This window comes from Phyllostomus discolor, chromosome 3, assembly GCF_004126475.2.
Source record: "Phyllostomus discolor isolate MPI-MPIP mPhyDis1 chromosome 3, mPhyDis1.pri.v3, whole genome shotgun sequence".
NCBI lineage: Eukaryota > Metazoa > Chordata > Mammalia > Chiroptera > Phyllostomidae > Phyllostomus > Phyllostomus discolor.
The window spans coordinates 127,791,701-127,806,179 of record NC_040905.2 but is presented as its reverse complement, the minus strand read 5'-3'; the positions used below and the strand labels follow the sequence as shown (position 1 = coordinate 127,806,179).

Sequence of the window (14,479 nt, the reverse complement as noted above, 5' to 3'; positions counted from 1 at the left end):
TCCTGCTCCTTCACCTACCCGGGCTCAGGAGGCCTCTCCTCCTTGGGCTCCTTGTAGGCCATCAGTCCCTAGGCTTCTACCTTATTGTTTCCTCTCCCCATCTGCTCTCTTCCATCCTCCCATTGCTGTTAGCACCAGACACATCTGGTCTCAGCCCCAGTGTCACTCGCAGGGGTTCCCTCATCACCCACTCTAGGGAAGGGTCTGCACCATTATTTTCTGTACTTGCTGTTTGTTTCCTTCACTTCAGAGACTACTTACTACAACTGTTTCCTTGCTTGTTATCTAAGTCTGGTCTGTACCTTATCTTATAAATTATATAAGTAACCTGACATTTAAAATGTTGTAATTCAACTACCAGCAATATGTTTAGATTGAAAAGTTTACTTCTTATTTGTATGTTTAATTTTAAATTTTACTTGAGTTAATACTTTTCTTCTTTCTTAGAATTAATAGCACAGAAATCTGCTGCTTCTCAGGGAGAAAGATATTTAAGGATGTTTGACCTAGAACACAAATGGTAATACATGTTTCTTGAAATTAGGCTAAACATTTTGGGTTGCTTTCATTTAGGTTGTTTCTCCTAGAAAGATCTGTTCTCCCTTCAAAATAAAGCATGTGGGAGCATACATGATTCCTCACATATTGTTTAGGGCTCCACAAACTTTTACTGAATGTCTACCACATGCCAAGTAGCATGGGAGGTGCTGGAAGCAAACATCACCTGACTTTCAAGCAACCATTGCACATTATTGAACTGTGTCTCCTTTCTTTCTTTTCAAAAAAATTTACTTATTTGATTCTAGAGAGAAGGGAAGGGAGGGAGAAAGAGAGGGAAAGAAATGGCAAAGCGAGAAACATAGATCGGTTGCCTCTCACATATGGCCCAACCACGCCCTGACCAGGACAGAACTTAGGTATGGGCATGTACCCTGATGGGGAATTGAACCTGCCACCCTTTGCTTTGTGGGACAACACCCAACCAACTGAGCCACAGTGGTCAGGGCATGTCTTCTTTCTTTAAATGCCACACACCATGCTGTGATCTCTCAATAAATTAGACTACAAATTTGAATCATGGAATCTTAGAATCAGGGCTTCTGAAAGGTGGGACAACCTTCTAGATTAGTTTTCTTTACTAATGTAGGAGCAAAAGAACATGCTTTTTAAAAACCCATATCCTATGTGAACTCTGAATGTGCTAAACTTGTACACAAAAAAGTACCAATTGTCTTTACATCATGTACTCTCAGGGGAGAATTTTTAAAATTGCTTTTCAAATAGCATTTCATATCAATTAAATGGCTCAGATTTTTCTTAACACATACAAGGTACCTACAGCCCAACTGAACCTGTGCTTCCATCAAATGGGCTGATCTCACACAGTGGGTGAGGCAGGCTGGTGGGAGAAGGAAGGAAACAAAACGCCCTTTTTCTGGCTGCCATGACTGAATGTCAGATGAAAATGTAATTAAAACCAAATGGACACAAAATTATATCTTGAGTTCAGAAACTCAAAAGCTGTGTTGCAGGGCCTACAATACTTTTTAAATAAAAATTTTGAAAGGCATATTATTTTACCCAAATAGGTAAATACTAGATAAGTACTGGGCTAGGCCCCAGGAACAGAGCAATCAACAGTTTAGATGTGGCCTCCAGCATGTGCTGCCAGTCAGGGAGGAAGCTGGACACAAATAACAATCTGCTAGAATCTAGGGACTCCTCAAGTTTCCAGCAAGGAATCAAACTAGCACAGGCTTCTGACTTCTTCCAAACACAACCTCAGAGAAGAAAGAAGAAAGTCACTGATTAGAAGAGACTAAAAAAAATTACTTAGAGGTAAACACTGAAAACACTGCCTTTGATTTTATTTTTCTTTCAGAAATCTATTGGAAAATAAGAAATAAAACCAATAACCTAAATGTAAGAAGTTGGAGTAAGAACAAATTCAATCAAAGTAGAAAAATGAGAAATAAAATGAAAGAAGTATGATTAAAAAACCAAAATTAAATTTAAAAATAAAGAGCTTGGCAAAATTCTGGGAAGATTATCATAAAAATGCAAAAGAAAGGAACACAAAATTTAAAAGGGAAATAATATAGCCAAGGAGAGATAATCACAAACAATACCTATGGAAGGCCCTGAACCTAGAGAAACTTAAAAGGCTGGGCATCCTACCCAATTCTGAAAAGACAACAATTAAGCCTTGTCACACACAATGGCTCCAGAAAGCAGGAAGTGTGGAAAAACTGCTCAATCATTGACTGAGGCTATCAAAATGCTGATTCCTAGGTTACACAAGGTTGGTATAAAAAAGATTATAGGACCACTTAAATTATAAGTATGGAGCCCTGGCTGGTGTGGTTCAGTGGATTAAGCGCTGGCCTGCAAATCAAAGGGTCACTAGGTCAATTCCCAGTCAGGGCACATGCCTGGTTTGTGGGCTGAGTCCCCAGTAGGGGCATCTGGGAGCCAGGCACACATTAATGTCTCTCCCTTTCTTCCTCCCTTCCCCCTCTCTAAAAACAAATAAATAAAATAATAATAAAAAGAATTTACAAAAAAATAAATTATAAGTACAGATATAAAAATTCAAATTAAAATATAAGCTAACTGCATTTAGTAGTAGTGTTGAAAATGACTTCCGGCCAAGATGGAGGCATAGGTAGACACACTGTGCCTCCTAGCACAACCAAGATAGGGACAACAACAATTTAGAAACATAATAACAACCAGAACTGACAGAAAACTGAACTGTATGGAAGTCGGACAACCAAGAGGTTAAAATAGACCCATCCATCCAAACCCATAGGAGGGGTGGAGTCGGGCAGCCAGGCGTGGGTTGAGGCATGGAGAGCAGAGAGCACTGGGGCCGGGTGCATGTAAGGCATCTGGGGCGCTCAAGACCACAGAGGGCGGACCCAGAGCGTGCAAGCGGCAGCTGGTAAACCCCGGCTGAGGGGTGGCAAATGGCAGACCCAGACAGGCTGCAATTGTGAAGCAAGACACTGTGCGCAAACCGGGATCCCAGCGCTGGAAAGTAGAGCCTCGGGACACTGATTGAAAATACCTGTGGGAGTTCAGGTGCAGGGAGAGACTCCCAGTCTCACAGGAGAGGTCCTTGGAAAGTCCCACGGAGTGCACAAGCTCACCCACATGAGAAGTGGCACCAGAGGGGCCCAGTTTGCTTGGAGGAAGTGGGGGAAGGGACTGAGGTCCAACAGAGAATGGAGCAAGCACCACTGTTCCCTCTTGGACCCCGCCCCCACATACAAAGTCATAACCCAGCAACTGGGGTACCCCGCCCTGGTGAACACCTAAGGCTCCACCCCTCATACATAACAGGCACAACCACACCAAAGGGTGAGGGGGAAAGGTGGCTCAAACAGAATTGAAAGCCTCACAACCAGTACTTTTAAGCAACTGAGAGATAGCCAACCTATAAAATGCACAGTTCAAAGCACTGGTGATCAGGATGCTCACAGAATTGGTTGATTTTGGTCACAAATTAGATGAACAAATGCAGGCTACTATAAGAGAAATGAAGGAAAATGCACAGGGAACCAATAGTGATGGGAAGGAAACTGGGACTCAAAACAATAGAGTGGACCAGAAGGAAGAAAGAAACAACCAAACAGAAAAGAGTGGAGAAATGAGAATTCAAAAAAATGAGGAGAAGCTTAGGAACCTCCAGTGCATCTTTAAACACTCCAACATCTGAATCAAAGGGGTACCAGAAGGTGAAGAGGAAGAGAACAAGTGGAAAACTTATTTGAACAAATAATAAAGGAGAACTTCTCCATTCTAACAAAGGAAATAGACTTCCAGGAAGTCCAGGAAGCTCAGAGTCCCAGGGAAGTTGGACCCAAGGAGGAACACACCAAGGCACATCATAATTACATTAGCCAAGATTACAATTAAGGAGAGAATCCTAGAAGCAGCAAGAAAAAGGGGACAGTTACCTACAAAGGAGTTTCCATCAGACTGTCAGCTGATTTCTCAAAAGAGACCTTAAGGCAAGAAGGGAGTGGAAAGAAGTATTCCAAGTCAGGAAAGGCAAGGACCTACATCCAAGATTGCTTTATCCAGCAAAGCTTTCATTTAGAATGGAAGGGCAGATAAAGTGCTCTTCAGATAAGGTCAAGTTAAAGGAGTTCATCATCACCAAGCCCTTATTTTATGAAATGTTAAAGGGACTCATCTAAGGAAAAGAAGATAAAAAACATGTGTAGTAAAATGACAGCAAACTCACAATTATTAACAACCACACCTAAAACAAAACAAAAAGAAGCTAAGCAAACAACTAGAACAGGAACAGACTCACAGAAATGGAGATCACATGGAGGGTTAGCAACAGGGGAATGGGAGGAGAGAGGGGGAAAAGGTATGCAGAATAAGTAGCATAGATGGTAGGTAGAAAATAGGGGGAGGGTAAGAATAGTATGGGTTATGTAGAAGCTAAAGAACTTATGACACAAGGACATGAACTAAAAGGGGGGGATGTGGGTGGGAGAGGGTGTGCAGGGTAGAGGGGAGTGAAAGGGGGTAACGGGACAACTGAAATAGCATAATCAATATATTTAAAAAGAAAAAAATAGTGTTGAAAATTATATTGTAAGCAAGTAGGAATTTAGTCAGAAATGCAAAGATGGCTTAACATCAGAAAATATACCAATGCAATTCAGCATGAGATAAATCTGTAATTTAAAAAAAGTCCCCAATCTAGGACTCATTTGATAAAGGCCACCTACACAAAACCTATCATATGTTTTACATTAAGAAAAAAAAACCCTGTTATTTATTTTTAGAGACATGGGAAGGGAAGGAGAGAAATATTGATATATGAGAGATACATCAACTGGTTGCCTCTCACATATCCACAACCAGGGACTTGGGCGGCAACCCAGACACGTGCCCTGACTGAACTGAACCAGTGACCCTTTGGTTCTTAGGCTGTTATTCAAACTACTGAGCCACATGGGCCAGGGCTCATGTTTTACACTTAATAAACACTTCCATATTGGGAATAAGAGAAGGATGTCTGGTATCACTGCTATCGTTCAATAGAGTATTAGAGACCCAGACCAATGTAATAAAAGAAGAAAAAGAACTCCTAAAATGCTTAAGAATTAAGAGAAAAATATTATTGCAGATTATAGGATTTCTATGTATATCATTGTAACAGAACGAAACAAACTACTAGAATTAGTAAGATATTATAGACTCCTGAATGTAGGATCAGTTTAGAGAAAACAGTAACATTCTTATAAATCAGCAACAATTAGAAAATATAAGAGAAAAGACAACCCCATTCATAATAGCAATAGCATCTACAGGATATCTACAAACTACCCTTAAAGGTCCCATAGAGATACAAGAGCTTAGGGAAAAATTTAAATTGCCCTGATGAGGAGCAGGTTCAGGAGAAACCAGGAAGGGAGAGATTGGACACAGTTACATAACTGTTTTTGAAGAGTTTTGCTGTTAAAAGGAAAAGAGAAACAGGATGCTGGCTGGAGGATTAGGACATGAAGAAAAATTCAAGTACATGAACACTAATCCCCTCCACACTAATCAGAAAATTAAATGCAATTACAATTAAACCCTGGCTGGTGTAGCTCAGTGGATTGAGCGCGGGCTGCGAACCAAAGTGTTGCAGGTTCAATTCCCAGTCAGGGTACATGCCTGGGTTGCAGGCCATGACCCCCAGCAACTGCACATTGATGTTGATGTTTCTCTCTCTCTCTCTCTCCCCCTCCCTCCCTTCCCTCTCTAAAAATAAATAAATATAATCTTTAAAAAACAAAAAACCAAAGTCAGAGTCAAACTCCTCTTAAAAAAAAATGCAATTACAATGAAAATTCTAGTAATATTTTTGGTGGAACTTGAACTTATTCCAAAACTTACACAGTGACTGGGCTCACTTTGGCAGCACATGTGCCCAAGGTTATATAGTGATAAAAACAGAGATAGTACCAAACACAGTCAGAGGACTGAGCAAATAACCAATGAAGGAGAAAGAGCTGAAAACCGCAATCAGAGTAAGAAGGAAACTGGTGTATGAGAGAGACCAACCAGTGAAGAAAAGATGTGGTATCTGGATATTTAGAAACTAATGACACTAGTATTAAAATAAACGAGACCTCCCTCTCTTGACCTCATTTATTTCTCCAGCCAGCATCCTATTTCTCTGTTCCTCTTAACAGCAAAACTCCTCAAAACAGCTATGTAACTGTGTCCATTGCCTCTCTTCCTGATTTCTCCTGAACCTGGTTCTATCAAGCATTTTGCACCCACTACTTCCCTGCAACTATGAATCAAGTACGATAGCCTCCACATTATGAAACCAAAGGAACCACTCTCAGTGCTCTTATCTGATCTATCAGCAGCAGCACAGGACACACAGACTTACTTACACTTGTTTGGCACTAGACTCTTCTGAATTGCCTATTCCTCTATCAGTCTCATTGCCTGGTCCCTGAACTTTGCACATTGAAATGTTTGAAATACTATTTATATGCAATAGACACCCCCCCCCCAATTTATCTCCAGCTCAGTCTTCTCCCTTAAATTTCAAACTTTATGTCCAACTGCTACATTCTCCTGGGTGTCTGATAGCATTTCAAGCTTAATATATCCAACACTGAACTTCCCCAACAAACAATCTTCCCCAAACAGTTCTAACCATTTCACTTATTAGCAACTGTAGTTACTCAGACCAAAAACCTTAAAATCAAACTTGAATCTTCTCTTTCTCACTCATCCTGAATATGAACTTCTGGCAATACCACCTTCAAAATATATCTAAAACCCTCTGCTACTATGAAGGTTGAAGTCACTTTCATCTTTCACAGGAGGCACCACACAATATCCTCACGGGTTTCCTTACTTCTGTACTTGCCACCAGGTATATTATGTATCTTTTCACACAACATAAGAGTGATTTTGCTAGGTAAGTTCAGTCATGTCATGCCACTCTTGCTCAGAACCAGGCCATGGCTTCCTACTTGAGCCAGGTTCTTGTCACGGACTTCAAAGGCATGCCCTGGCCCGTTCTCCCTTCTTGCCACACTGACATCCTTGATGTTTTGTTTCCTGTTCCCTCTACATATCTAGATACCTGTGCGATGTGTTCCCACACTTGCCTTACTGTGTGTTTGGTATGAGGTGCCTACAGAGTCCTTTAAGTAGAGATGCTAAAAGTAAGCCTTTGGATGTGAGACCTGGAATCCTACAGAGAGGGATACATTGGAGATACAAATTTGTGAGTTGCCCACATGCAGATGCCATGATCTGAAGCTCCAGAGGTGGAAGAATGAAATTCTCCAAGAAGGTAACAGAGAAAAGAGCCATGGACTAAGTCCTGAAGAGGAGGGTGCTAAAGAAAAGGCTTTGAAGGAGACCAAGATGAAGCCATTCAGAAAGGCAGAAGAAAACCACAGTATGGAGTAACAGAATCCAAGGAAAGAGTGCTGCAAGGACGACAGTGATCAACTGTGCTGAAAAAGGTAAGTAAGACGAGCTCTGAAAATGGTCTGCTGGATTTAGCAACAAGGCTGTCACTGGTAACCTCCACAGGAACAGTCTGGGTAAAGTGCAAGAGCACAGGCAGATTCAGTAGTTTCAAGTGTAAATGAGAGGTAAAGGTGTGGAGAAAGTTCTAACAACTCTGGGGAAGATGAGCCATAAGAGAAGCAGAATACAAGCTAGTGCTAGAGGTAAAGGCGGGTCAGGGAAAGGAATGTATATGCAGAGTGTACCTGAATGCTAATCACATGACTCAGGAAGGGGAAAGACCGATGAAAAAGAAAAGGGACAGCAAAAGCACTTAGTCTTTAGAAAGAAGAGGGGTGATGGTTGGAGGAATATTTCTTTGGCTGTAACACATCAGACAGGTTCAGATACCAGTTAAGTGCACAGGTGTGTTAGGAAAAATGAGGGAGTTCCCAAGGGACAGTATGAGGCACGGTTGTCAGCTAAACATAGATGAAGTTAGACAGAGGGTTAAGGATATTGGAGAGATGAAAAGGTGTGAAAGAGCTCGGAAAAGTGGGAGACCAGACTTACAAAATAAACACCATAATACTGCCAGACAGAATGAAGGGTTATGTTCCTGAATTTACAGTGACTCCAATGTGCTGGCCTGTGTTGGTATTAATATTTCATCAACCAATGTAACTGGAACCAATATAAATAATATCTCTCGATCATAAATCATGCAAGAACTTTTGTTACTATAAGGTAGACACACCCAGAACTTTAATTATTTCTGCCCCTACTTTATCGGGAACAGCTGTGATCTGCTCATTTTTTAACTGTCCCTGTCTTTTAGAAAAATTTCTAGTTTCCATATCTGGCAATAGAGGGAGACCTATCATCACCAAATGGCTTGTTTCACCTTAAAAAAAGCAAAAAAGAAACACCCTGGGCAATGTGAGATATTTTCTATAAGAACAGAAATCTGCCTGAAAATAGGACCAAACTATTTTTATCTCAACTCTAGCAGAAGAATGTTAAAGTACTCTTGTGTTGTTAAAACAAATAAACTACTCATAAGGTTCTTTTCAATTTCACTTGTTTCTTTTTCTTATATTAACTTTAATTTTCTAAAAAGGAATTTGGATAGTATGAATACATTGTAATCTAATTACATAGCATATAGTTATATCCTTTTATTTATACATATGTGGAGAGATTCTCCAATATTAATGCTGGTTATTTCTGGTAGTAGCACATTGAGTTATTTGGTTTTTTTTTCTTTTTCTTTTTAAAATTTTAATTGCTGTTCAAGTACTTTTTATTTTTATTGTTTTTTATTTTTTACTTTTAATTGTTACAGTTACCTATTTTTATCTTGTATATTGCTATATTTTATTAATGAGCTTGTATCATTTTTAGAAAAACAATCATGATTCTTTAAAATAACAACACAATGGATACCATGGTTTCATACAGACAAATGTAAGTTAACTGAGTTTTTGATTTCTTAGTTGCAATTGTCAAAATGACCCAAGCCTATCAAATGTACCCAGCACCAAAGAGATGACATTCAAAATTTTTCATTAAGTGTTTTAATGTGGTGCAGATGAACGTTAAGTTGGTTGAAAACATATAAAACTTACCCTTGTAAAGCTTTATGAATTCGTTTGCACTTTTCCTTCAACACTGCAAAAATACCTGAGTGAAAAAAATAGAGTCAAGAGTACAGATGACCCTTGAACAGTGCTAGGGTTAAGGGTGCTAACCCCCTCTCCATGCACACATAATTTGTGCATGGAGAATCCACATATAACTTTTGACTTCTCAGAAACTTAAGTTGTCCCTTGGTCTTTGGTGGGAATACCAAAATCTGCAGATATTCGTCACCTATACAAGATGACAGCTCAGTGAACTTCCAACCACAGATTGAAAACAGTATATACAAGTGGACCTATGGCGTTCAAATCCGTGTTGTCCAAGGATCAACTACGTATTTGGAAACTTTGATACTACTAATCTAAAAATATTTTTAAAGATCCAGTTCAATTTCATCAATTTAAAATGCTACAAATCCTTCTACATGCTAACAGCACACAGATAGTCAGAAACCCCTCCGGAGGCCCAAGCTTTCATCCTTAGTTCATCCTGACACCTTTTCACCCCACTTTCAGCAAAAATCTGGGATGACGTTTTCTACATTAAAACGATGACTGATGACTGTTGTTCTTATCAAAATTCTATTAAATAACCTGGCTAAGAATAAAAGGGCACAACTATATTTTATTTCTAGAGCCCAAACAATTTTGTAAAAAATAGAGACTGTATGTAATTAAGTAATGTTTCTGATCTTTTCACATATATTTTCCCCTTTCTCCAGGAAAACTCAAAAACTAAAATGTCTGAGCAGGAGGTGGGAGGGCCAGGTCATCTACTGAGCAGGCATATGAATGCACTCAAAGAGACACAGAGAAATACTCACATTTCCTGATTCTGAGTTAAAACCAGAGATGAAAATTTAGAAATTTAGATTTAAAATTCAGAGATACCAGGTAATGCCTATTTTTCAAATTCTGTTCTACACTTTGGTGAGGAGGCATGATCACACCCAAAGCCACATTTGAAATTTAGTCGATTTCTCCAGTTAAGTAAGCTTTAATAGTTGGTAAACTACATACCAACTGATAATTCAAAGGCTGAGGGAGAAACTAGAAAACAATTATAAAACTATATAACAAAAATTATTAGCACACTTCAACTAATTTCTCCAAAGATGATAAAACAAAGGACAACTGGCCCAGAGCTGACCCTTCCTCCTCTCGGTGCCTCTACCCACCAAGGGAACAAGTGCTTTGGCTCTAGATCTGGGAACAGGAGAGAAGCTCTACATGCAGTCCCTGATGCAGCAACAACTGCTTCACTGCCGTTCTTTCTATAAATACCTGGTAATGAAATTCAGAGCCAGAGCTCTGTCTGATAAATCATTTTCTCTAGTTAATTCCTCCAAAAAATATACCAGGAACATGGCTCATACAACTTGCAAAGTCTGACTTCCTGGGTCTGAAGGTTATACCTGGATTCTCTTCCATGATGTTGAGGGCTTCGATTGCAGCAGCAGCTAAAAGGGGAGGCAACGAAGCTGAAAAGCAGTACCCTTGGCCAGAAAGTCTCTGAGAAGAAACAAACAAGTTAAAAACCTATTTTTTTGGCTAAAAAGTCTAAAGGTACCAAATTTCTGCCATCACTGACTTAACAATATATACAAATTGTGAGGTAGTAAGATCCAGGCATGTAATACAAGACTTTTTTTAAAAAAAGAGAGGTAATTTTGTCCTGGCCAGGTGGTTCAGTTGGTTAGAGTGTCCATCCCATATGCCGAAAGGTTATGGGCTCAATTCCTCAGAGACAGGTTCCCTCCCTGGGTGTGTATGGGAGGCAACCATTCAAAGTTTCTCACATCAATGTTTCTCTCTCTCCCCGGCCCCCATCCGCTCTCCAAATCAATAAACATATCCTTGGGTGAGAATTTAAAAAAAAAATTAAAGGGAGCTAATTTCTAAATGTAAGTATTTTGAGTGATCCTTTTAAATAAAAATTGGTGATTAGGCTCTGGCCAGGTAGCTCAGTTGGTTACAGCACTGTCCTGATGCACCAAGCTTGTGTTTAACTTGTGTTCAGGGCACACAGAAGCAGCAATCAATGGATACATAAATAAGTGGAACAACAAATGGAAATTTCTCTCTTTCTCTCTTCCTCTCTCTCTCTCAAATCAATCAATAAAAAAGTCTTTAAAAAACTGTGTGATTGTGAATGAAATTTTGATAAAGTTACATTTTGAGATGACAAATGGAGCAATGAGTTTCAGCCGCCACTTTTGCTTTTAAAAAGAACGTACCTGATGGTCAATTACGAAAGACCTGCCACAGCAGAAACCCCCAATAGAAGCAAGTGAATTCTCCATGTTGGCACTGATAAGATCAATATCGTCGATCTGTCAGAAAAGACAGGGGGTAGCAATTATTCCTCAATTAAAAACAAACCAATGTCAAGTCTGGAGTTAAAATTTCTGCACTAATCATGTCAACATCTGGGTTCTATGAACTATTTCAATGAAAACAGAGGGTACACCACACAAAATCTGTTGTTAAAAGGACTGATGTTTCAAAGCCCACCTTTTTCCCATTTCATCATGCATTAACGATTTATACACAACGGGGAAGAGAGAGATAAATTACAAGAATATGAAACCCAAAGCTGTTTGATACTAAAAATATTCACAGGTACAAAATAAAATAATTTCCTGGCTTTCCTCACAAAAGGTCATTGAGGTAAATAAAAACCGGAACTTTAAGTACTTTGTTCCTATATTCCATTTAACTTTCACCTTTCCAAAAATGAAACCATACATGGTAATTGACTGTGACCAAACTGGATGAATTGCACAGTGGATGATCCTAATGTATCGCATGGGCTTCTGAGTTCTACCTGGGCTTCTAAAAAGAATACAATTTAAGTATTCTTTTGATCCTCACCTTCTGTTCCAGCCCCCAGAATCAAGTTTTATTCTGGCTACGCAGTAACCATTCAATAATTACTCACCAATGGCCATAATAATGACTGGTCAGATCACATCTGTTGTTTTTTTAAGATGTTCCTCAGATCTAACAAGAAAATCTATATACTCTCATTTTTTTAAAAAATCCTTTTATTGTAAAAAAATTTAAACATATACAAAAGTAGAATAGGAGAAAGTATCCTATCACCCAGATTCCTTTAGCAACTGATGGACAATCTCATTCCACAAATAGCCCCTATTATCCTCATCATTTCTTTGGAGTAAATCTCAGACTTCATATGGTTTCATCTTTAAATATTTCAGTGTACATTTCTCAAAGATATAGACTCTTTCAAAAATATAATCATAAAACTATTACCACACCTAAAAAATGAAAAATTCCTTAACATCAAATATTCAGTGTTTAAATATTTTTCTCATAAAGCTTTTTTTTAAAACAGTACTTGTTTGACTAAGGATCCAAATAAGGCTCATATAATCTGTACTCTTACTCACGCCCTGACATTAGATAGTGCTTTTTTCCCTTCTCTAAAATTTTCATTCCGTAACGTTTACTTGAATTATGTTTCCATTTTATCCTTGATTCCTCAGTGCATGTAACTGTCAAATGTTGGTTTGTCTTTGAGGAGCCTATGTCAATCTAACTTCTCTAACCTAAGGTGATTTTATCTTTTACAGTTCAACTTGTTAACACAGGTTGCAAAACTTTTACGCATAGGATTTGGGGAAAAGCTTCCTTCAACTTGACTATACATAGTGGGGGATGAAGACAGGTTCTGCAGATGGGCTGACTAGTTCCTCCCTGAGGCTCCAGGAGCACAAGCCACTAAGACTAGTGGCAACTGGGGCTCACTTTCCTTTACAAAAGAAAACATGATAAACTGACTTTAGTTGTCTGGGACTTTGGAGGGCTTTGCAGAATCTGTGCCAGTGATGTTTATATGTTTATGTGTCAGAACTTTAAATATTAAAAGAACATCATTTCACTGCTATGACAGATACATATTTTTAAAGATTTTATGTTTTTTTTTTTTTTTAGAAAGAGGGGAAAGGAAGGAGAAAGAGAGGGAGAGAAACATCAATGTGTGGTTGCCTCTTGCTGGCCCCCTATTGGGGGCCTGGCCTATAACCCTCGCATGTGCCCTGACTAGGAATCTAACCAGCAACCCTTTGGCTCACAGGCCCATGCTCAATCCACTGAGCTACACCAGGCAGAGCAATACTTTCTAAAGGACCACTTAGGAAATTGTTACTGTTTCTAAAGAAACACTGAAATCCAGGGTCCAATTCTACTGTGTAAACATAACACAAATTCTATGATAAACCACTCTGAGTTGACAGTTCTGATAGAAGATAGGCCGGCTAGTTTGGCTGACCCAGTATGGCCTCCTTGGGCTGATAAAGTGACAGACACCAGTGGCATGGCCCTGTACATCCACGAGGGGTGCTGTCTGTGCCCATGAACCTGCTCAGCAGGATGGAAAAGCATACTTCCTATATGAGAGAATGTTCCAAAAAAGGAGAACTTACATTGATTCCAAAGTGTTCAGTGACTCCTCGGCCATGCTCCCCCAGGACTCCAAATGAAAGGCTTTCTTCTAGAAAGATCCTGGCTTTATATTTGTATTTTAATTTAACCTATGTGTTAATAAAACATAACTTTACAATTCTAATGATTAGTGACAGCAAACACAACACCCCAGTAAGAACAAAATTAACCTTAAATGAAAAGAGCAAAACACCATTTCCAGTTGCTCCTCAGTATAGGTAGATTCTTATCTGTGAATCTGTCCACTTGCTGAAATTTATCTGTGGCTCCTGAATCAATACTCAGGGCACAAGGGCAGAGGAATGAAAACTCTGAGTTCCCTGATCTGCATATTCCAGCTCAGTTAAACAAGTGACTGCTTCAGGTCATACATTAAGCAAGTGTCCTCACAGCCTATTCATTGCCACTTTTTTGCATTTTGTAGTTTTTGTTGGTGATCTTGTTTAAAACGATCTCAAGCATTGTGCTGAAGTGCTGTCTGGTGTTCTTATGTGTAAGAAGGCAGTGATATGCCTCACAGAGAAAATATGTGTTAGATAAGCTTCATTCAGGCAGGAATTACAGCACTTTTGGCTGTGAGTTCAATGTGAATGAATCAACGGTATCAATTAAATAGGGTGTCTTTAAAGAGAAACACATATAAAATGAGGTCATGTACTGAATGACTGATGAAAATGTTGTAACTAGAGGCATGCAGAAAACTAACACTGTCTGTCTGGAAGTAATAGTTCAAAATGCTGTAATTCAGTATTTGCAGTATGTTCCTAAAACATAAGTACCATGAATAACAAAAATCGATGGTACTTTAGAAGCCCTAAAGTGTCCACCCTAACTCAATAATACATATAGCACGATGCCAATTTTTAAAGTAAGTGCTA

The 14,479-nt window shown here is 39.1% G+C and overlaps 1 protein-coding gene across 2 annotated transcripts in view; it reads right to left on the bottom strand.

Annotated features, from left to right (window-relative positions):
• The window catches only part of LOC114512563 (serine palmitoyltransferase 1), a 79,931-nt gene that overhangs the window by 6,319 nt on the left and 59,133 nt on the right, over nt 1-14,479 (bottom strand). For both annotated transcript variants that reach the window (XM_028531493.2, XM_036021431.1), the window contains exons 9-12: nt 13,583-13,690; nt 11,372-11,467; nt 10,550-10,646; nt 9,123-9,177 (exon numbers count right to left, since the gene is read on the bottom strand). In XM_028531493.2, the coding sequence (XP_028387294.1) occupies nt 9,123-9,177; nt 10,550-10,646; nt 11,372-11,467; nt 13,583-13,690 (356 nt within the window). The remainder of the gene's footprint in view (nt 1-9,122; nt 9,178-10,549; nt 10,647-11,371; nt 11,468-13,582; nt 13,691-14,479) is intronic.